General features: G+C 41.3%; 2 protein-coding genes across 2 annotated transcripts in view; both read right to left on the minus strand.

The window, feature by feature from the left end:
• LOC114546120 (low affinity immunoglobulin gamma Fc region receptor II-like) overlaps positions 1-23312 on the minus strand; it is a 1096214-nt gene that overhangs the window by 473646 nt on the left and 599256 nt on the right. The window lies entirely within an intron of this gene.
• gp1ba (glycoprotein Ib platelet subunit alpha) lies at positions 559-23018 on the minus strand. Its single transcript, XM_028564798.1, has 7 exons — positions 22829-23018; positions 21449-21544; positions 19441-19632; positions 18479-18574; positions 16074-16253; positions 11707-13110; positions 559-705 (listed from the first exon to the last, which is right to left on the minus strand). Exons 1-7 carry the CDS (start codon positions 22994-22996, stop codon positions 559-561), a joined length of 2283 nt encoding a protein of 760 aa, XP_028420599.1. The 5' UTR covers positions 22997-23018.

The raw sequence follows: 23312 nt of genomic DNA on the forward strand, positions 1-23312 counted from the left end.
ATCTTCAGATTCCAAAGGAAACTTTCTTATATACGTTGTGGCGGCAGGTGTTGGTCTGATTTTTCTAACTGTTGCAGTAGTTGGTGTCCTGATATTTAAAAGATGTAATAACAGGAGATCAGAACAACCTGCTGCTGCTGCTGCTGATGATGCTTCGTCCGATCAGCTCCTCGACAACTCCCAGAGCTCTTTACAGCTGACTGGTTTCTCATGTACTGTGTGTCCAACATGATTTTCATTACTTTTGTGGGTGTGAGGTCATATGCAGATCTGCTATTTGGTCTGTTTGTCCCCCGGGGTTTGTGTATCTGAGTCTGGGATCTGTATTATCTGAAGCGCTGAGCTCCTCTAAGGTCTCTCCTTGATGAGATGGTCCCAGAGGAGGAGAGCGATTCACTTCAAATTAACTTTACCTTTTACAGAACTATACTATTTACTTGAGTAAAAATTGCTTCAAAGAAATGAAAAAGGTTTGAATGAGTAAGGGATAATGTAGTTAGGCTGGGCTGTCTGGATTCAAGCGTAGACTCGGAAAAAGGTCGGAACAGGTATTGAGGTTTATTGAACACAAAAAATGAGCGATGCAGGTGCTGGATATCTCCTGGGGCTGAGAGCGGGCAGACAGGTGAGAAGCAGGTTCGAGAGGAGAACAAGGCTCAGACAGGCAGGCTGGGCTTCCAGGGCTTCCAGGGCTGTAGTGGGAATCTGGACACAAAAACACAAAAAGTCAAAACAAGGCTTGCAACAGGTATACCAAAGAAAAGCAGTCTTTCTAAAACACTGAGGCTGGCCGTAGCGAGTGTTACCACTCGGGTGAACGGACGTTCTGGCAGAGACTGGTTGGAAGGCTGGGGTTTTAAAACAGGAGTGGTGATTGCTGGTTGTGAATCAGGTGAACAGGAAGCCACAGGTGTCTTGACGAGGAGGGAGAGAGAGCCAGGAGCGCCACACCCACTCAGCAAATGACAGACAAAAAACAAGGGAGAGGGGAGAGGGAAAACAGACAGCACCATGACAAATGTAGAGAATGTAGGCTGATTCAAGACCTGATTCAAGTCCTGATCACCCTGTCGCGGTTGTATTCGCTAAAACAACCAGCTCGCTCTACATTATCCCGCTTATTACATGGCTACCTACCAAATAAATCAATAATTTGACACAAAATATTGATTTAAAAAGGAGTTTATTTATTTAAAACTGATTGTATTGCTTGCACTAAAGAAAATAGTCCGTTCTGTCTCTACAGTAGCAATCCTGCGTCCATAGCAATGTTAACTACGTAGCTTTTCAATGCAACCCTTCGTCTATTACGCAACACCACCTTACGGGCTATGTATATTTTAAGGGGTGCTTCCGTGGTGGACAAAATACCCAGCTGCTGTTTTAATCACTGCAGGAATTGACAAAACATTAGCTGAAGCGTTGTAGTGAGCTAGCGAGCTATCGGCTGCTCTAATTCACATTAAACTGAACATTTCCGTTGACGGTGAAGTGAGACACGGTGAATGGCTTCTTTGGGAATATTTATGTTGACGTTTATGTCCTCATTCATCTTGTTTTTTTGTCCTCATTCACCTTGTAAACGTTGCAATTCTAACTAATTTGCAGTTAGCGTAGCGATCATGCGGTATATAAAGATGTGGTGATCACACCTATAAAGATGTTAAAGATCATAGACGGTATATAAAATGTAGAGATCAAGCGGTATATAAAATGTGGTGATCATAGCGGTATATAAAGATGTAGAGATTATAGACCGTATATAAAGATGTAGAGATCATAGACGGTATATAAAGATGTGGAGATCATAGACGGTATATAAAGATGTAAATCATGTATATAAAGATGTAGATCATAGACGGTATATAAAGATGTAGAGATCATAGCGGTATATAAAGATGTGGTGATCATAACGGTATATAAAGATGTAGAGATCATAGGCGGTATATAAAGATGTAGAGAGATCGGTATATAAAGATGTAGAGATCATAGACGGTATATAAAGATGTGGTGATCATAGACGGTATATAAAGATGTGGTGATCATAGACGGTATATAAAGATGTAGAGATTATAGACGGTATATAAAGATGTAGAGATCATAGACGGTATATAAAGATGTAGAGATCATAGACGGTATATAAAGATGTAGAGATCATAGACGGTATATATAAACTGTATATAAAGATGTAGAGATCATAGACGATATATAAAGATGTAGAGATCATAGACCGTATATAAAGATGTAGAGATCATAGACCGTATATAAAGATGTGGTGATAGGGGCTCATCAGATCTGCTGTCATTGCTTGAATTGGAGGACAGAAGTTGCTCCATGTTTCCCGACTTTTTGCCACAGTTGATAAATTATCCGGACTTCTTTCAGCGGATTGATTGATAGCTGTCCTCCAGAGCGAACAGAACTGTATCCATGGCAACACTCTGCTTTTTGCACGGTGTGTTATCCTTAGCAGCGGTCTGTTATCCTAACAGACCGCATTCTACGTTAGAATTCAACCAAGCCATGTAATAATATAATATAATAAATGCATTATGGTAAAGTCAGTCACTGCCTTTAGAGAACTAGAACATTTTACTCGAGTAAAAGTACTGTTGCCTGGGGCGACCTCTAGCTCACCCGGTAAGAGCGTTCACAGACTCGAGTCACCGACCTCGCCAGACTGTCCAACGGCCGATTATCGGCTTGGTGTGTCAGGGCCCTAAGAGCGTGCGCCCCATGTAGGCTGAGTCCTTTGCAGCGGCCCGGGTTCGAGTCCAACCTGCTGCCCTTTGCTGCGTGTCATCCCCCATCGCTCTCCCCCTTTCCTGTCTAACCACTGTCACTCTGAAATAAAGGGAAAAAAACCCCAAAATAATCTTTTAAAAAGTACTGTTGCTTTAAAGAGAAACAGTTACTTAACTAAAAGTACTTTTACTATGAATGAATTGTAGTAAAAAACAAAGTTAGTCTACTTATTTGATACCTGAAAATTGTGCTCAGATAAAAGATGTCAGTTAAAATGTTCTTTAAGAGCAGAATGAAGCAGAAAACACAGAGATGTTCAGACAATATAAACTCAGCAGCAGTACACAGAAATACTTTGCTCCATTAAATGACAAATGTAATCTATTACTTCAGCCCAGCTGTACTCAGCGCTAGTATATTAGGCTATAGCAAGCTTTTAACAGAAAATGATGATTCTTTATTTGTAAATATCAGCAGACGGAGCACTCACCAGATATCTTATAATCAGGTGGAGAGAGCTCTTCAAAATGTCTTCTGTTTGGGTGTTTTGGTAATAATACATTTTATATGGAGGGAATTTTGAATGCTTTTCTGCTGGGTAATATAAAGCCTTGTGGGGCCTTCTAAGAATAATATGTTTTCAGCTAATGATATAATATCAGCTAACATTGAATGGTTTAAACTGAGGAGTTGATTACATTGTGAATATTGTTGTTGTTGTAATTATAAAATCTGATGACGAGTCTGTCTCTAAATAAGATCTTACACTGGATTTATTATCTATGAAATAGATTTACATGAAGTTTGTCAAAGGAAATGTTATGAAATGTGAACTATACCAAAGTGATGATCTTTGAAAGCAGTTGATAATTATTAAATATGAATCGATGGATGAAATAATAATGATCAGAGACATGATGGTTGATAACTCAGTTTTGACATTCAGAAACCTTAATGGGCCTTAAACTGTTGTTCACTGTCCTGGCTCCCAAATGGTGGAACGAGCTCCCCATCGACATCAGGATGGCCGAAAGCCTACACATCTTCCCTTGAAGGTTAAAACACATCTCTTCCGACTACACCTCGGATAAAAAAAAAAAAACTTTCATATGTCTCTTTGTAGCTTTGCTTATTTAAAGCTAATGTACTTGCACTTACTACTTGTTGTCTGGAGTTTGAACCTTCACAGTTGAAAGCACTTGATTGTAAGTCACTTTGGATAAAAGCGTCAGCTAAATGACATGTAATGTAATGTAATAAATTGTTTCAATCTTTTATCTAGGGCTGTCCCTAAAGAAATTCTTAAACTAAATATACAATTTTGTCGACTAACGATTAGTTGATTTAATTGACAGAGCTGTGTGCTTTGAGAGGTGGTTAAGACTAGAAAAGCACAATATAAATGTAGTTAATTAACCATCTGTAAAACTGAGTTTCTCCCATTAATCCTGCAAAAGCACCACTTTAAATCTTTTGTTTATCATAAATGTGCTCATAGGTTTCTTGGAAATGAGTAATTAAGCATGAATAAGCATAAAAAATGACTAATCGACTAAAGAAATCTTAGTCGACTGAGACTAAAACGACCGATTAGTCGACTAATCGACTAAGAGGTGGCAGCCCTACTTTTATCTTATTATGATAAATACTTTATTTTGCTACATTTGGATTTTCAAGTTGTTACTTTTATATATTCATTGTTGTGCGTTTATTATTTTTTTTAAACAAATAAAGCTGCTCCAAATATCCAACCTCATATTGTGTGTGTGTGTGTGTGTGTGTGTGTGTGTGTGTGTGTGTGTGTGTGTGTGTGTGTGTGTGTGTGTGTGTGTGTGTGTGTGTGTGTGTGTGTGTGTGTGTGTGTGTGTGTGTGTGTGTGTGTGTGTGTGTGTGTGTGTGTGTGTGTGTTATATTAATATGTTAAATGTGTTGAGGAGGAGCAGAGACTGGAGGAAAGATGTGATCCTGAGATCTGAATCTGATGGAGGGTATCTGGTGTCAGCTGAAGAGACCTTTGTCCAACATGTCTCCAGGAGTTCACAAACACACTCAAACGTATTTAATGCTTCTTACAGTCAGCGTGGTCGGGGTGATGCGGACGGCGATATATCAAGCAGCCTGGACGACTGCACAGAGAGTCTGCAAGGTTTTTGTAAAGACGCAGACGCAATACTACACACCAAAAGAGACAAATTCAGTTCTCGAAGCTGCTCTATCCTTGACCACGATCAGTATAAACAGCCAAACAAAACATGAAACCTAGCTTAAAGGTTGCTCAGCTCTCCAAACTATCCTTTAAAACAACATGGTGATGCCCCTCCCCACCATGGTGGACCTGATTTAGAACGTGAAGAGGATTCAGGTAGAGGAAGTTTGTTTTCTGTAGAAGTGAAGCTGTTGAACCTGTTCATACATGCACTAACATTTCCCTCTATCTAATCTATCTTCTATGTACTGTTGATATAGAAACTCCCACCATGCCTGTGCTTCAGGTAACCGCAGCAGAATCAACACAACTCACCTGGGCGGTGTCCAAGTCCTGTTGATGCAGGTCTGATGCCGTTCAACCGGACCAACACACCTGTGCTCCAGGCAACCGGCCAGGTAAAAACACACAAAGGTAATCTATACCTGGGCCAAGTTCACACTGGATACAAAAGCCATGGATAACAGTTGAACCTTACAGCATAACAATAGGAATGTGATTTTCTCTCTTTACAGGTCATTTTGGATCCTTCCTCATGTTTAACAGTCACACAGATTTATTGCCTGCCCATGCACTTTCACTGGTGGAAATTGAATGCAGTATTTATTTACCCATGCAGGTGGATGAATAATGGATTTGTCATGTATCATGCATTATGTATTTTTGTTTTGTTTTACTTGTTTGTTTTGTCAATGGACCTTTTTAATGTAGTGAATGAGCGCTGCATGACTGCTGGTTGTCTCTGTTAGTTTTATGTTACCTGTCTATAGGGACTGCAGATGGAAATTAGTTACTTTAACTAATTCTGGCATATTTACATGGTGTTTTTATACCAATTTTCATAAATATGCATGGTCCCTATCAAATAAACCAATAAAAATCTATGCTTTCATCATACAGGGATGTTGCCAGGCATGGAGGTAAAGCTGAGGATGGTGCAGCAGCTGTGTGTTGTGTGTATAGTACTTCTCCATCCCTGACAAACCAACGGCCTTGCTATGGTGCAGTGATGTATCAAGTAGTGGTGACAAATCTTCAAGATTACCTGGAGTAGTTTTTCTGTTTCTGTGCCCGACTCCTTATGGCTGGTGCTGTGGACTTCGTATTTATTGCATCACACATAAATGATGATAAAACCGTTTTGAATTCTAAATATTGAGGCTGAACTCAGATCTGATCAGGAGATTCTAATACTGACTGTGCTGTTGCTTTAAGAGATACGGGATGTTGTTCTTAGTTTAGTTACCTGTTTCAGGGCGTCTGCCTGCTGCAGCAGCAGGTCAGCTGATACATGGTACACAGTATTTGCATCTTTTTTTTTTTCATGAGTTCGCTGCACACAGACAATAAAACTCCCATTCTCCAATAAAATCCTTCATAATAAAAACCTACCTACCCTGTCCTACCTTGGGGTAGGACAGTTTAATGTGTCAAGTGGTAGGAAAGGTGCCCTTTGAGTGTGTTAACCCATCAAAACATTGACATCAGGCCTGTGTCTGAGCAGCAGTAGCATGATAAACTCCTCCTCTCTCTGATTAACACTGAATGGTCATTCCCTGTTACATGATGATCTTACTGGAATAACAGATAACAGAACAGAGTGAAAGCTGCCTCCTGCTGGCTGTCTGACAGCTTTACATCATGCTTGCTTTCTTCTCAAAGCCTCAGCATACCATCTGCATAATGTATGCATCATCCGATCATCTTTTTTTTTTTTTTTTCCTACCACCCTCTTCTTTATTATTTTTATTATAGAGCAATATTTTTTTATACACAGTATGTTACATTCAGATTTAGAATTACATTGAGTGCATTAATGGTTGCCCCACCGTGACCATTCACCCTGTTTTAGTGAGATCATCTTTATTTATTAAAATGGTAGACTATTATATATGTATGCGTGTGTGGATGAATTTACTCACTCAGGGGTGAAAAGGTAACATATATCTTAATTGAGCTCAGTGTGTCATTGGAAGTCCCACGCTCTTTAATATATGATGGTGCCTGACTACTAAGAGCTTTATAGGTCAGGAGAAGAAGTTTAAAATCAATTCTGGATTTGACAGGAAGCCAAACCAGATAATAAGGAATTACAATTGTCCACAAATGCATGGTGTCATAAACCTGGCTCTTTGTCATGGCAAAAACTTGGAAGAGACACAAACATGCCAATAAATCAGGTTATTTTATTTCCTGTGGATATATATATATATATATATATATAGAACTCCTACCTGATGTCATCACTGGGCTCATCTCTACGTGATGCCATTGCCGACCTCATGTCTGTCTCATTCACTCCTTGCTTGTGATCTTCTCCACTAATTTTTTAATTTTTAATTAATTTTTCCATATTAATAATATTAAGAAATTAATCTGTTGGTATCAAGTGGCTCCCCCTATACTTCCACCTAATGTTAGACCTACCTGTTGCCTTCCCCTGTCTTTCCTGGTCCACCATCCTCACACCTGAATGAAATGAACTCACTGTTAAATATAGCAGCCTCAATTCAATTCTTAAATCAGCCTAGTGATGGCATCAGATAAGACAACTGTTGTGCTCCTGTTGAAATTACATTCACAAATTTGGATTTTAAAAAAGTACAAATATGGAGAGCCACTTAGCACAGACCTTTAAAGAGAGAGATGTGACCCTGTAATTACAGCTTCCATGTCACCCAACAGATGTAACTATAGCCTGTATGTCTGACAGCACAGCTAACATGCTAACATGCTAACAGCTAACAGCTAATGGTAACTCTAAATCTATTAATGATTCCATGGTAAACCAGAGTTATTGCATACGTTATGTTTTCCAGCTTCTTGTCATTTATTGTGCATGCTACCTTGTATTTACCAGTTGTTATTTTACCTTAATAAAATTGAGATATGTCATGCATAGTGTTGAACCAAAATCTAAATGTAGTTATCAGCAACATTGGTTTGCACTAAGCTAGCCGTAAACTTTAGCTTCAGCTGCTAGTGTTAGCAAACACTAGCCAGTCTGAGAACAGTCTGTGATTGTAGCTTGTTTCTCCGCTGCCGACTGTAGCGATCTCTCTTAATACTGGACCAACGTCAGAAATAGTTGTTCCCATCAGTCACTTAGACACTAAAACACATGGTCATCGTTTGAAGCCATTTGAGGAATGTTTAATAAAGTCTAAAAAGATGACCTGGATGTTTGTGTTCACTGTTTTTTTGGTATTTTAATAAAATATTCAGCCAGGAATCTGTTTCTGCAGAACAAAACTCAGATGGAAATGTGACATAAAAACATCAAAACACATTTGTCTTTCACATTTTATTTTAAGAGTTATTAAAACATCTGTAGATAAAGAGACAAAGAAGATATTAGTAGAGATATTAGTTAGTCGGTATCTAAATATGGAGCGAGGCGAAACCAAGTAGTTCCTGTTTCATGGGAGTCGTAGTCAAAGATTTATCGTATATAACTTTGTTAAAAAACACCGATAACAAGGTCTTTGGTGGGCGCCTGGGTAGCTCGCCTGGTAGCGCGGGTGTCCATATGCAGAGTCTCAGTCCTCGACACAGTGGCTCAGGGTTCAAGTCCGACCTGCGGCCATTTGCTGCATGTCTTCCCCCCTCTCTCTCTCTCTCTCTCTCTCTCTCTCTCTCTCTCTCTCTCTCCTGTCTACAGCTGTCCTGTCTATTAAAAGGCTAAAATGCCCAATAAAACCATCTTAAAAAAATAACAGGTCTTTGGTCTCTACAAACCAAAAAGCAAATAGTTTCATCAATTCAACCCTTATGTTGTCTTCCCGTTGACCGACAACTTTTAGTTTTTCTGGGTCAAAATTTTAAATTGGAACCCTTTTTTTTTTCTTCCCCTTTTGATGTTTTTTGCCGATTTGTTTCGGCACTTTTTTCTTTTTATTGGACAGCTGAAGACATGAAAGGGAAGAGAGAGGGGGGGGAATGACATGCAGCAAAGGGTCGCGGAGTCGGAGTCGAGGAGTAAAACTTTATCAGAGATGGGAAGTAACGAAGTACAAATACTTCGTTACTGTACTTAAGTAGATTTTTCGGATATTTCTACTTTACTATTTCTTTTTGTGGCGACTTTTTACTTTAACTCCTTACATTTTAACACGAATATCGGTACTTTCTACTCCTTACATTTTAAAAATTGGCTCGTTACTTTAGTTTTGTACGAGAGGTCGTAATGTCGGAGAATAGCGCGGACACGCGCCTCACACCGCGAGTGGGCGCGTGCACCACACAGAAAAAAGGGAGAAAAAAGAAAGAGAGACTAGTATTATAGTAATATTATATATAGTGATAGTAATATAGCTGTCCGGAGGATGATCAGTTGAGAACTGTAAGTCGTATATCTTATGTTGTCACTTCATTTAAGCCTGTTGTTGTATTATTGGTCTGTAGTTCCTGCACAGTTAAAGTAGGTTAGCTAGTGATTTAGTCGTTTGTGTTCTTCACCTGTTAGCTAGGTTTCACGTTGCTTGTAAAAACATCAAAAAGAGAGAAGTTGTCTCTGTCCCTGTTTTACAGACACACCTTTAAATACAGTCCTAATCTAGTCCTCACTAGCAAGTTTCAAATAATTTCACTGGAGTTACCATTATTATTTTTCACGTAATCAATACCGAATTCAATCTAATTGGATGGGAATATACTGTAGGCTACGTTGCATGTAACGCACCACTACAAGACGACTCGACAGATTCGGCCGCATTCTGCGTTCATTTGCGGCAAATAATTGCAGCTTGATGGTGGTAACGTTAGCACATAGTAGTATGGACAGCGACATGATTGAAAATGAAGAAAACAGAGATCCCAGAGATTAGGCAGACAAGCAGCAAGACATTCCCAATCATCCCTGGCCTTATCTGAGAGAGATGTTTGAGATAGGCTAGGAGGCATCAAGTATGACTCCTGGCCAATGTGCTGTGTAACTCTAAAAGTATGGGGAACCTCTTAATTAATCTATGTTTAGTAATTCATATTGTATCCTTTATTTTCTTTCTATATTTGAGCACACACACACACATACATGTAGATTCCTTTAAATGTTAAGGGGACGATTAAAAAAGAGAAACTGGATCTGTGAATTCTCACAGAATCACAATTGAATTCATATCTTGCTACTCAGTCAGAATCTTATTAAGCTGGAGTCCCAGTCCCTGTCCCAATAATCATATATGTGATGTTTGGCAGACATCCATTTAAAATGTAGAAAATGGCATATAAAGAGCCTGGTTTTTATGTCCACTGAAGTTTCTCATCTTGCACTCTAGTAACGTGTGTGGTCCAGGTTGCTTTGCATAAAAAGTGGTTGTCATTCGCAAGGCTACTTTTACTTTTATACTTTAAGTACATTTCAAAGCCTGTACTTTGTTACTTTTACTTAAGTAAAGAAGTTAAATCAGTGCTTCTACTTTTACCAGAGTATTTTTTAACACAAGTATCTGTACTTCTACTTAAGTACGGGAAGTGAGTACTTTTGCCATCTCTGACCTTTATATACAGTATGTGCGCCTGCTCTACCAACTGAGCTAACCGGGCTCTTTTATGCATGTGCAGTTTTATGTTTGATCACTGGGTTGGTGTGTAGCTAAGGGGGAAAGCATACAGCTTCTTACCATGTCAGCGTGGTGTGACAATATGTCGTTGGATTTGTGCAACTTTTTGTTTTTCTGGGTCAAAATTTTAACTTTTTTTCATGTGTTTTTCTTTTTTTTTTGAAGATTATTTTTTGGGGCATTTTAGGACTTTTTTTCCGTAGGACAGATGAAACCATGAAAGGAGAGAGAGAGAGAGAGAAAGAGGAAACGACATGCAGAAAAGGGCCGCAGGTCGGAGTCGAACCCGGGCCCATTGCATTAAGGAGTAAACATCTATATATGGGCGCCCGCTCTACCGACTGAGCTATCCGGGCGCCATGTCTGCATTTTTTTTTTTTACGGTTTTGTTGTTTTTTTAAAAGGTTTTTGAAAGTTTTTTTTCTTACATTTCTGTCACTTTTTTCAACGTTCTTTTATCAATTATTCTTCAAATGCTATAAAATTGAATAAAACACCCAAATTCAATGAAATTAGTGAACTGATCATTTATTTCACTTTTTCCGACTTCTGACTCTTAAACTAGTGACAAAATATCAAAGAGCGACAAAAAAATTGAAAAATCCACAAAAACATTTTAAATTAATGGATATTATCGGTTGATATTAGGCATTTTACAAACTATCGGTATCGGCATTTATAACTAATAAGGGAATATTTAAAAAATTAAATAAAAACGGACGAAACACCCTTCAACCATGTTCTGAGTGTTATTATTGTGTTTTTGTTCAAAGGACTTTAAGTTTCACATCTTAAGTGTGTATTTTTATACATTTTATTTATCAGAACTTTAATATATTTTGATGTTCTGTTGAGACAATAAAACAAGTTTATTTTTAAACTGCGTTATATAATTTTAGTGAGGACTCAAATAACTACAAATAACTAATGTTAGGGAAATCTGTTTATATTTTGTTATGCGTTTCGGCCGATATATCGGAATATCGGATTTTTAAATCACCAAATATTTGTATCGATATCGGCCTTAAAAATCCTTATCGGTCGAGACTTTGTTTACGTCACAGAGCTGCTTCACCCTCAGGAGGCGTGGTCACACCCCAGGGCATGCTGGGTAAATAGTGAGCCAGCCACTCCCCCCAGCTGCTCCTCGGCTCCTCCCCTTCTCCCCCTCCCTCCCCTCTTTTCACTTCCCACCCCCCCCACCACCCAGTCCAGTTCCTCCTTCCCTCCCCCTTCCTCCTCCCTCTCCTCCCTCAGAATCACACTGTACACCTTTCTAGAGACTGCCTGCTCCCCTCGCCTCCTCTGCTCCCCTCCTTCTCCTGCAGAGACCTGACACTCCTCCATCACATCCCTCCATCCCTCTAGCTCCTTCTCCTTGCTTGACAAACGGTACAACGTCTTCCTGTACACTCCCTTCTCCTCCCTCTTTCCACTTTCTCCTTCCACTTTTCTATTCGCTGCTCCCGATGGCTCCAGAGTTATGACAAGTCTTTCACTTCCTCCCTTAACTCCCTTCCTTCCATCTTCCCTCTCCGTTGGGTCTCCTCCCTTCACTCCATCTTCCCTCTCCATTGCATCTCCTCCCTTCCCTCCATCTTCCCTCTCCATTGCATCTCCTCCCTTCCCTCCATCTTCCCTCTCTGTTGCGTCTCCTCCGTCTCTGTGGACGAACAGCACAGAGCGATACACTGCCATCACTCCTCCTCCTCCTCCTCCCTGTCCCACTTCCTTCTTTTCCCTCCCGCTGCACGTTAAAAGCCTCACGACTTCCCCTCTTCCTCCCCCCTTTGCCAGCATGGCCCTCAGTGGCCGGTACGTCTGCCGGTACCACACGATCAGCCTCACAAAAGTCGCCAACGAGCACGCCGCAGACGCCACGCACAGCAGAACGCACCCGGCGAAAAGCCAAAAGCAGAAAACCCCCGCTCCTCTGCCAGCTCTAAATTTACCGCGGACAGCAGTCGCCTCGGTAGTTGTGACTACCCGGAGTTTCGGTGTCGTTGGAGTTACGGTTAGCGGAACAGTTTGGCGTTTTGTTGGCGTGGTGGGAGCAGGGCTTTCAGTTGACGGTTCGACAGTAGGAGAATAAACGGGAATCGAGGTTCTTCTGATTTCCCACCCTGAATGATCGGACCATTCGACGAATCTGGTGAAAGTCTGGTACCAGGACCACGTAACTACTCTGTGGAAAACAGTTTGGAGTTCTTCACTTAAGGTCGTAGAAGTAGGAATGGGTGTAGTAGTTGTAGGAATGGGTGTAGTAGTTGTAGAAATGGGTGCAGTAGTTGTAGGAATAGGTGTAGTAGTTGTAGGAATGGGTGTAGTAGTTGTAGGAATGGGTGTAGTAGTTGTAGAAATGGGTGTAGTAGTTGTAGAAATGGGTGTAGTAGTTGTAGGAATGAGTTCAGTAGTTGCAGGAATGGGTGCAGCAGCTATAGGAACAGTAGTAGCATAGTTATCCGGCCTATAAACATCTCCTCTATGATCATCATGTAAGTCTCCATGTGTACTTGGCTCTGTTGCAGGGGGACACACGTAATTTTCTTCCAGACTCACAATAGGTTTATTCTTAAGCCACTGTGGAGAGTCACACACCTGAGAACAGATAACAACCATCGGAAACATTAGTCACAGGAAGCAAAAAATAGTCCCCTTTGGATATTACATGCGCCAGAGCACCAATCAGAGTCGTGTTAAGGCTCTGACACACCAACCCGACGGACTGGTCTGATCAGTCCAAAAAGGGCCTCAGAACACAAAGCGACGCCGACTTGAGCGTACGTTTTGCGCGTGCGCGAGACGTAATACGTCTTCATATCAGCAGTAGGCGCTCATCTCTATTGTCGCCCCAAAAATGAAAATCGGCAGCTGATTGGACGAACGCATCACGTGGGTCTGGCTTCTCCCCGACCATAGTGGCATCTCGTTCAGAATACAATCTCATATTGTACTAAAATAGTTCACCTAAACGTGTTTCTGAAAACATTTTAAGAGAGAAATAGGTCGTGCAGTTGCTGAATCTGTCTTCATTTCAGATCAACAAAAGGTCAGTTTAGAAGATTTTTGTCAGATTTTGAGAGACTCTAGTCACGCATTTCTGGGTTAGCTCTCCACCAATCAGATTGGTCATTGAGTCCGACTGCCCGCCTTCTGATTCAACAAGTCCAATCGGCCCAAAGGAAGGCCCGACAGCTCCTCCGACTGACGACGGCACAGACTCGAGTCACCGACCTCGCCAGACTGTCTGACGGCCGATAATCGGGTTGGTGTCTCAGAGGCCTTTACACAAACTGCCTGTCCTAGTTCCAACGCTACGATCGCTCTAGTCTCTAGAGTCCAGTTCAGACCAAAGATTTGGGACGAGTGTAAACTTTTGTCTCCTTGCAAGTCTCCTGTCTGCAGCGTTGTGAAAGCTGCCGGTTTACACCAATGAGACGAGACGGTGTATCATCTCCGTAGAAACACTTTACCCTCGCCGCAAATCTTTGGTCTGAACTTGGCTTTTTTTTTAAAAAATGTTGGGACATTTTAGGCCTTTATTTGACAGGCCTGCTGAATAGAATAGAATAGAATACACTTTATTGTCCTCGAGGGGAAATTTGTCTTGGACACAGTGCCACAATCCACAATCCGTTGCTTCACAACACAAACAACATATAACATAAAAACATACAATAAAATACAAATACAGTAAGATAAAATCAACATGAAAGTGAGATCAGCAGAGTATCTTAAGACACAAAGGACACAAAAGAAGGACACACATGACAGCACAACACACAACACAACATCCTGAGAATTAACTGTAATAATTAAAGTGCGAAGTGCAAAAAGTGCTGGTGTATTTACTGCACCCCTGCTCTGCTGGGCTAAGATGTACTATTGGAGTTTACTGTTGAAGACATGAAAGAGGGGGGAAATGACATGTAGCAAAGGGCCGCAGGTTGGAGTTGAACCCGCAGCTGCTGCATCGAGGAGTAAACCTCTATATATGGGCGCCCGCTCTACCAACTGAGCCATCTGGGCGCTCGGTGTTCTTCTAACTTATGGTGTTTTTCCACTACATGGTACCTGCTTGACCGCGGTACCCCATCCTCCTTTTTCCATTTGCAGATTTAGTACCGCCTCATGCGTGAGGCGAGCGTACCTGGTCGTCATAGCAACGCCGCAGCACACTGCCACGAACTAACGCGACACACACACACACAGAACGTTGAAGGTGTGTTTCTGATTCTCGGCATGTGGCTGTTTGCCAGAAGACACATTTAGTTTCTAAAGAAGCTGGAGGCAGCAAAAAAACAAACAAACACGGGTTTGTTCAGGACACCCCCGTCATCTGTCGCTATAGCAATGATGTCGCAGTGATTAGTGACTATTCTCGCCGACCAATCAGTAGTCTGCAGGTTTTCACGTCACCTTTTGGTATCGCCTCAGCTCGCTGGGAACTGTAATGGCAAACTTACATTTAAGCATGACTCTTTATATATTTGTCTTATTTCTGTTTTAGTTTCTCTCACAATGCTGAAAGTGAGTTTATCTCATTCTCACATTTTTATTCCGATTCTCACTAAACTAAGTGGGAGCCACAAAGTTTGGAACATGATGTGAGCATCGTTTGTCTAAACAGATGGGGGCTACAAGGTCACCCTAAAACTATCTCTCAGTACATTCATTTTGTCCCCTTTACAATTGAGATAAACGGCTCCAGGATGTCTCTTGTGTTTCAGATTGTCTTCTACAGTTATGTGGAAAAATTAGGACACCCATGCTGAAGTTGACTAAAAAGAGGAATGAAAAATAATCATCTTTTGGAAATTGATCTTAATGCCTTAATTAAAAAAATGAGGAAAAAGCCAACCTTTAAGGACACCAATTTTGTTTGTGAATGAATAATGTATCGTAAATAAATAAATGGGGCATAAGTATACACACCCCTATGTTAAATTCCCATAAAGACAGGCAGATTTTTATTTTTAAAGGCCAATTATTTCATGGATCCAGGATACTATGCACCTGATGAAGTTCCCTTGGCCTTTGGAATTAAAATAGCCCCCCCCCCCCACATCATCACATACCCTTCACCATACCCCCACATCATCACATACCCTTCACCATAGCCATATTTTTTCACATGACTGTATGTCTAAAGTTGCCTGTAAGAAATGCAGAGTCATGTTTAGACTAGAACAACATGTGGTTATCACTCCCATTTCTTTTACTGTATATAAGCTCAGTGTTCCGGTTCACTCGTCGAAGACACACAAACTTAGTCTTATTTGTTCGACTTCTATTAAGATCTAAATCCAATCCTGCTGTGAAAAGAAACTTCCGCAACAGAACCTTGACAGAGGTGAGACTAAATAAACTACCTGTTAGCAAATACCAGGGACTTTTTATCATAATGGAAAACCAAAAAAGGCGAGACGAGTCGAGGCAAGTCGAGCTGGTACCATGTAATTGAAAAATAACGTAACTGGTTTGTAAATTCATTCTTAAAGACCTTTTTGCGTTAGTCTTTCCTGCTTGTTTCGTTGCCGTTTCCTGTTTGTGGGACTCACCACACTCTCTGCGTCATTGTTGATGATCAGGCCATCCCGGACGTAGAAGTTGAATTCGTTTTCACCAAGGTATCTGTGAAAGTACCCGAGGGAACAGTTGCAGGCCCAGGGATTGGCTGAGAGATAGAGATACGGCACTTCCTCCTTCGGGCCGAACCAATCATCTGGCATCACCTTGATCTGAAATGAAAAGCAAATGTGACCAAGTGTTAGACATGCCGACCTCCGCCACTCTAAAGGCCCTGACACACCAACCCGATAATCGGCCGTCGGACAGTCTGGCGAGGTCGGTGACTCGAGTCTGTTCGGTATCGTTCCGTGTCGTCATCAGTCGGCCTTCATTTTGGCCGACCTGACTTGCTGGGTCGAAGGGCGGGCAGTCGGACTCAATGACCAATCTGATTGGTGGAGTTCTAGCCCTTGACTAGCGAATCAGTACACTCATCCTCTCAAAGTCTGATAAAAATCTTTTAAAAGGTGCCCTGCCACATGTATTTCAGTACTTTGTGGTAATGTCTGAAGTCCTGTCATGGACTCTGTAACATTTTTTGTGTAATAAATGCCATGGTTACCTTGTTTCAAGCCATTCTAGCGTGGTATAGAAAGCCTGCAGGAAGACTCGGCTCGATTTCTGCCAATTCTCATTAATATTCAACAAGCTAAGCTGTTTGAATCTGACTGGCTAACAGCTAGCCAGTGAGAGCCTGGCTGTCAGCATCCTTTACCCAGCGCAACCTGGCGAGCTCATGAATAGTAATGAGCTCAGGCAGTATGATGTCAGACTGACCAGCTTTTGTGATTGGTCTGATTTCTCTGCTTATTTCTGTTCAGTGGCTAGATCTGACAGAGGAGGTAGAAGTTCATTTTCACATTCACCACATAACACAAACACACATATGGACCGGTTTAAAAACGGTAAAGTAAAACGGTTTTGTGTGGAAGGGCACTTTTAAACTGAAATTCAGCAACTGCACAGCCTATTTCTCTGTTAAAATGTTTTCAGAAACACGTTTCGGTGAATTATATTTCGTGAAATATGAGATTGTATTCTTAATGAGCCGCTGTTATGGTCGGATGTAAAATCCGGGAGCAGCCAGACCCACGTGACACTTTCGTCCAATCAGCTGCCAGTTTTCATTTTTTTGGGCGACAATACAGATTAGCGCCGCCTGCTGTAATGAAGACGTATTACGCCTCGTGCACGCTTAGAACGTACGCTCAAGTCGGCGTCACTTTGGTGTGTTATGAGCAGTGATGGCACGTAACGCGTTACTCTAATCTGAGCACTTTTCTCAGTAACGAGTAATCTAACGCGTTACTATTTCCAAACCAGTAATCAGATTAAAGTTACTTATCCAAGTCACTGTGCATTTTTGTCATTTTCCTTAGTAAAAATATACATTTTTGCTTTCTTCTTGCGTCTCGGGGAGTGAAGTCACGTATGCGACAAGTCACGTTTTCAGCATGTGGACAGTTCACGTGTACCACGCAGCGACACAAACGTAAACAACAATGGAGGGAGGAGAGAGATGGAAATCCAGTCACTATTTAGAGTTTGTGTCAGCTAAAGACGGCAATATTAAGGTTGGTTGTACACTCTGTGCTGGTGGCGACAAAGTGCTATCTAGCTACAAAAACACTACGTCACATCTGAAGAACCATTTGGAGTCGCAGCGCTGCAGTCAAACTTACAGAGCAAGTCCCAGCAGGTGGAGCGAAGCAGAGAGGAGGTCCCCCCCACCACCCAAACAACAAAAGCTGAAGTCAGTAAGTAGGGGAGAGTTGAAGAAGTTGGTCGGGCAGTAGGCCTATGTTGTAGCGGAAATGCTGCCCTTAAACACGGCTGACTCGCTCTCTTTCGTGCCGTAATAAACCAGATCCTACTACTGGCAACGCTGAGCTGCCTCACAGTAAACCGGTTGTCATGTTTAGGTTGAGGCTGTGAGGGGGGTTGTCGGCAGCTGCTGTATGTAACTAATAAAGTAACTTGTAATCTAACTTCGTTACTTTTAAAATCAAGTAATCTGTAAAGTAACTAAACTACTTTTTCAAAGTAACTGTGGCAACACTGGTTATGAGGCTCAGTCTGACTGCCTTTCCTCCTGACGGTTGGCTGTCGGGTTGGTGTGTCAGGGCCATAAGACATAAAGCATAATATATGTAAAATAGCGCCAAAAAAATGAAAAATAAAAACCTACAAAAAAGGTTCAAACACAGCAGACAAACTTGTCGAAAACAATGGAAAGAATGTTTAAAAAAGCATTAAAAAGCACCTAAAAAACGCTGTACAAAGCATTAAAAAGTAGAGGCGAGAAGCTGCTCGTACCAACTGTAAGCTAACTGTTCAAATGTCCGGTTTATATTAATTATATTATACGTTTGAAGCTCTGCGTTGGTTCTCCCACCTGGTTGTTCTCCAGGTAGAGGGTCTCGAACACGAGGAGGGGGCGGAGCATCAGCTCGGGAAGCTTCGCGATGTGATTGTTTGACAAGTCCAGGATCTGGAAGTCAGAAGAGAAACAATGAAAACATTGTCTTTGTAAAGTTTCACATTCAAAAATGTTGAATTAAAACCTCACTTTTGTGGTAAAATATATATTCTGACAAATATTTCATCAAAAAACAAAACAAAAAACATTAAAACCGCAAGATTATTAACATGTTTAATGTTTTCAATAATTAATTTTCTATTCTAACTTCCTAACAAGCTACCTTCATGTCCTGCGTCCTTGTTAATCCAGTATTTAAACTTCACTATAATTATTGTTGTGTAAGGGTAAATATATGAATGTGAATAGAACTTCTAAATATATATTTTCATTGATTACAGAGTTATTATCTCTGTAGACTTATTATTTTGTAGCTAACTCATTTAATAGGATATAAAGGGTATAAAGTGGTAGGAGTTATGGAGTTTTATTGTTTAACTGTTTTCTTATTACTATTTTTTTCCTCAATTCAAGTTCAAAATAAAAGATATAACCCCCCCAAAAAAACAACAAAATTGCTATCGCTAACATGCTGACCTCCAGCTTGAAGAGAAACAATGAAAAAATTGTCTTTGTAAAGTTTCACATTCAAAAATGTTAAATTAAAACCACACTTTTGTGTTAAAATATATATATAGTCTGACAATTAAAAAAAACACTATTAAAACTGCAAGATTATGCTCCATATTTAATGTTTTCAGTAATTAATTTTCTATTCTAACCTCCTAACAAGCTCCCTTCATGCTCTGCATCCTTGTTAATCCAGAATTTAAACTTCACAACCTCCTCTCTAACTTCGTAACAAACCACATATAAAACATGCATCCTAACCTCCACCCACGCCAAGTTCACACAAGCATCTTCGTTAACATGCTGACCTCCAGCTTGCTGAGTCCGGAGAAGCTGTGGTTGCTCAGAGCGTGCAGGCCGTTGTTGTCCAGGTAGAGTTCAGTCAGAGCGGGACAGGCGGAGAACGAGCCCTCGGGGAGGGACTTCAGGCGGTTAGATCCCAGCCGGAGGACTCGGAGGCTGGGCAGAACCGGAGCAACGCTGGGGGGAACATCTGGAACCTGCGGACACACAACGTGAGGAAAACATTTTCTATTTAAACATGTAGTGCTGGGCGGTGTACACGGAATACCGGTGTATATTTACGTTATGATATTAATCTTTAATATACGGCAACACCGGTGTATTTGATTACAGACAGTTAAAGACATGGACCAATCGATCCCGTATCTCTGGACGGAGACCAGTGAATGATATCAGAAGTCTCTTTCCCGGTGCTGGCTGAGTGTTACTGAGCAGCCTCCAACTGAGCTTGAAGACGTAGATGTGACGTGAGCAACGTGTCTGAAAGTGTGAGTCTTCTGGTAGCTGTGCCGAGAGAAATCTCAATCATTCCCAATCTTACAGAGACGGAGAGCGTAGGTATATGTAAGGAGATAACATAGACACAGGCTAATTACTGATCACTAACATGATAGTTAACATTAGTAATTAAACCTAAACAGCTAATGTGAGTCCAAACTGTCTGTGAGCTTCTCCTGTACTATACGGTAATTCCTCTACTGTGTGACAGTAAGTCTCGTGGTTATGACCCAATCGTTAGCCTATTTTTATAAAAGCGTCTGCTACGGAGCCATAACGTGAGCTACAAGGTAATGGAGCCTTTTATACATTGTCGTGTTTCTTTAGAAATAAACAACAGACAAATAGAGTCTTTAAACACTTCAGATGTAAAGTTATTCGCTGTCATAGTGACGCTAAAACGAATGGCAGTCAATGGGATGCTAACGGCAGGTGAGAGCTTGGTAGCATCAAAATGGTGCCATAGGAGGTACGCGTTGTGGAGAGAGACTTACCAACTTGGCATGGTTGCGCCTCCAGTCGCAGGGTAATCAGTAGTGCTCTGGTGTTACATTACGGTGAAGATGGATAGGTTAGACATTCGAAGCTGCAGAACTAGTAGAACATAATGACACAGAAGAACTTATGCCAAAAAGAGGAGCCGTGTCTGTTGTTTGGAGTTTTTTTTGGTTTTATAAAATTATGCTAACTGTAGGCTACTCGTCACGCTAACGTTACTCGGCCGTGCTAACGTTTAAACCTGTCACCTCAAGCGTGCAGCGGAGCAACACAATGCACGCAATAACAATCCACAAACAGGCCCCACTACACACCGTCGAGAAAGACGGGTTCAGAGCAATGATTAAAACACTGGATCTAAGATGTCTTGCCTCGCCGAAATACTTCCACCAAACCACTAACGTTATTCAAACACCGAATCAAGCTGACAGGGGAGCTCCGCCCACTTTTCTACAACAACCTAACGTTACCTGTGGTCAAGGTAGTGCTTAAACAGCAATCTTACAACTATTTTGTTTTGAAACAGAAGAATTTTAAAGTTGTTGGTGTGTGTATTTATTTAATTTAGGTTTATTTTACTACTTTGTATTTTAGACAATATAAAAAATTGTTTAGATTCTGTAACTGTTTCATGCATTCTCCTTCATATAACGTTATTGTATAATGTGGAGCCAAGCAAAACCCTTTAGTAATAAAAACTTGTAGTAAACATGATGACATTAAAATTATATTCTGACAGCACTGAATACTGACAGTAAAGTAAGCCATTATAAACAAATATGAACACCCAGTCAAGCAAAAGAAATAAAATATACCACAATATACCGTGAAACCGCCAGAATCTTAAAAACTATTGTGATATATACGTTCTTGTTCATACCGCCCAGCACTATAAACATGTACAAAAACAATATGAGACAGTAGCTGCTAATGAACAGCTAATGAAACACATCTACTGGCTTTAGGGATTCAGGATTAGGTTTTATGTTGTTATACGAGCACCGAGTGGACAGAGACCTGGTTGCCCGTGAGGTCAATCTCATAGATTTTGGTGAAGATCTGAAAGGAGGACCAGGACAGGCTGGTGAACTGGTTGTAAGGAAGCAACATCACCTAAAAACAGAGAGAGAGAAAAAACATCAACAGCTGTTAACAGCACCGATAAAACAATGAAAAAAAACATTAAAACATTTTCGAAAAAGCTTTTTAAAAAGTGTTACAAACTCTTGAAAAAGTAACAAAAATGTTGCAAAAAAAAAAGTAGTGAAAAAATTTCGAAAAAGTTACAAAAACAGGACTGAAAAAAAAAAACTCGGAAAAGAGATGAAAATGCAGAAACAAAAAATTGTTGAAAAAGTGTCAAAAAGTTTATAAAACAGCCCCAAAAATGGTCAAGAATGTTGTCATAACATTCTCATAATACATCCATATCCAGTCCTTCTGATGCATCCGTGTGTCAAACTGTCATCTTATCGGTCTGAAACAGGAAGCGTGCAGCCTGGTCTTATCAGTTAAACACTGGCGGCCAATCAGAGTCGAGTTCAGCCCCGACAGTCAGCAGAAAAACTGTTGGTTTGAAGTTATTTCACGGCTACACGATGTGGGAATTTACGTGTCCTCCCTCAAGAAAAAACTGATGTTTTTCAATAAAGGAAATGTGGTGTCTCACTTCATTTTGCACCGTTATTAGCTCTCTCTCTCACACACACACACACAAACACACACACACACACACACACAGTGTGTGGCACTATCTTTGTGGGGACCCGTCATTGACATAATGCATTCCCTAGCCCCTTACCCTCACCTTAACCACCACAACTAAATGCCTAACCTTAACCCTTACCCTAACCACCACAACTAAATGCCTAACCTTAACCCTTACCCTAACCATAACCACCACAACTAAATGCCTAACCTTAACCCTTACCCTAACCACCACAACTAAATGCCTAACCTTAACCCTTACCCTAACCATAACCTAACTCTAACCCTAATCCTAAAACCAAGTCTTAACCCTCAAACAGCCCTTTAAACTTGTGGGGTCCAGCATTTTGGTCACACAAAGCTGTCGGGACCCCACGAAGATAGTTAAACAAGAACACACACACACACAGGTTTGTGGCACTATCTTTTTGTGTGTGTGTTTCTATGTGTGTGTGTTTCTATGTGTGTGTGTGTGTGTGTCTCTGTGTCTGTGCGTGTCTGTGTGTGTCTCTGTGTGTGTGTGTTTCTATGTGTGTGTGTCTCTGTCTGTGCGTGTCTCTGTGTGTGTGTTTATATGTGTGTGTGTGTCTGTGTGTGTTTCTGTTTGTCTCTGTGTCTCCATGTGTGTCTCTGTGTGTGTGTATGTGTGTGTGTGTGTGTCTCTCTGTGTGTGTGTTTCCGTGGCGTCACCTCGGTCGTGGGTTCGAATCCCCTCGGGACATCACTGAAGCCGAGCGCGGTGCAGTTCTCCCTCGGCCGGTGGTCCTTGTCCCGGTCCCGCTGGCAGCCGGCCCACGCCCTCACCGCCACGGCGCCGCAGCACACGAGGAGGAAGAAGTAGAAGAAGAAGAGCTGCATCCTGACACAGACCCTCACAGAGAGCCTGAACACCAACGAAGAAGAGACGCTGACAGACCGTCTGTTCAGCCTGAGAGGAGAAACTAAAGAGGAAACTCAGACAGGCTGGATGGGCGTGTCTGTGTGTGTGTGTGCGTGTCTCTGTGTGTGTGTGTGTGCATGTGTCTGTGCATGTCTCTGTGTGTGTATGTGTCTCAGTATGTGTGAGTGTGTGTGAGTGTCTCTCTCCGTGTGTGTGTACGTGTCTGTGTGTATGTGTCTGTGCATGTCTCTGTGTGTGTCTCTGTGTGTGTGTCTCAGTATGTGTGTGTGTGTG

Source organism: Perca flavescens, chromosome 19, assembly GCF_004354835.1.
Source record: "Perca flavescens isolate YP-PL-M2 chromosome 19, PFLA_1.0, whole genome shotgun sequence".
Taxonomy (NCBI): domain Eukaryota; kingdom Metazoa; phylum Chordata; class Actinopteri; order Perciformes; family Percidae; genus Perca; species Perca flavescens.

Excerpts from the sequence above, each read along its gene's own strand:
- gp1ba (XM_028564798.1), bottom strand. The coding sequence starts at position 22,996 with ATGCAGCTCTTCTTCTTCTACTTCTTCCTCCTCGTGTGCTGCGGCGCC. Across the intron at positions 18,575-19,440 it reads CCGGACTCAGCAAGCTGGAG|ATCCTGGACTTGTCAAACAA; the intron begins GTCAGCATGTTA and ends TCTGACTTCCAG. Across the intron at positions 13,111-16,073 it reads ACAATGACGCAGAGAGTGTG|GTGTGTGACTCTCCACAGTG; the intron begins GTGAGTCCCACA and ends ATCTGTTCTCAG.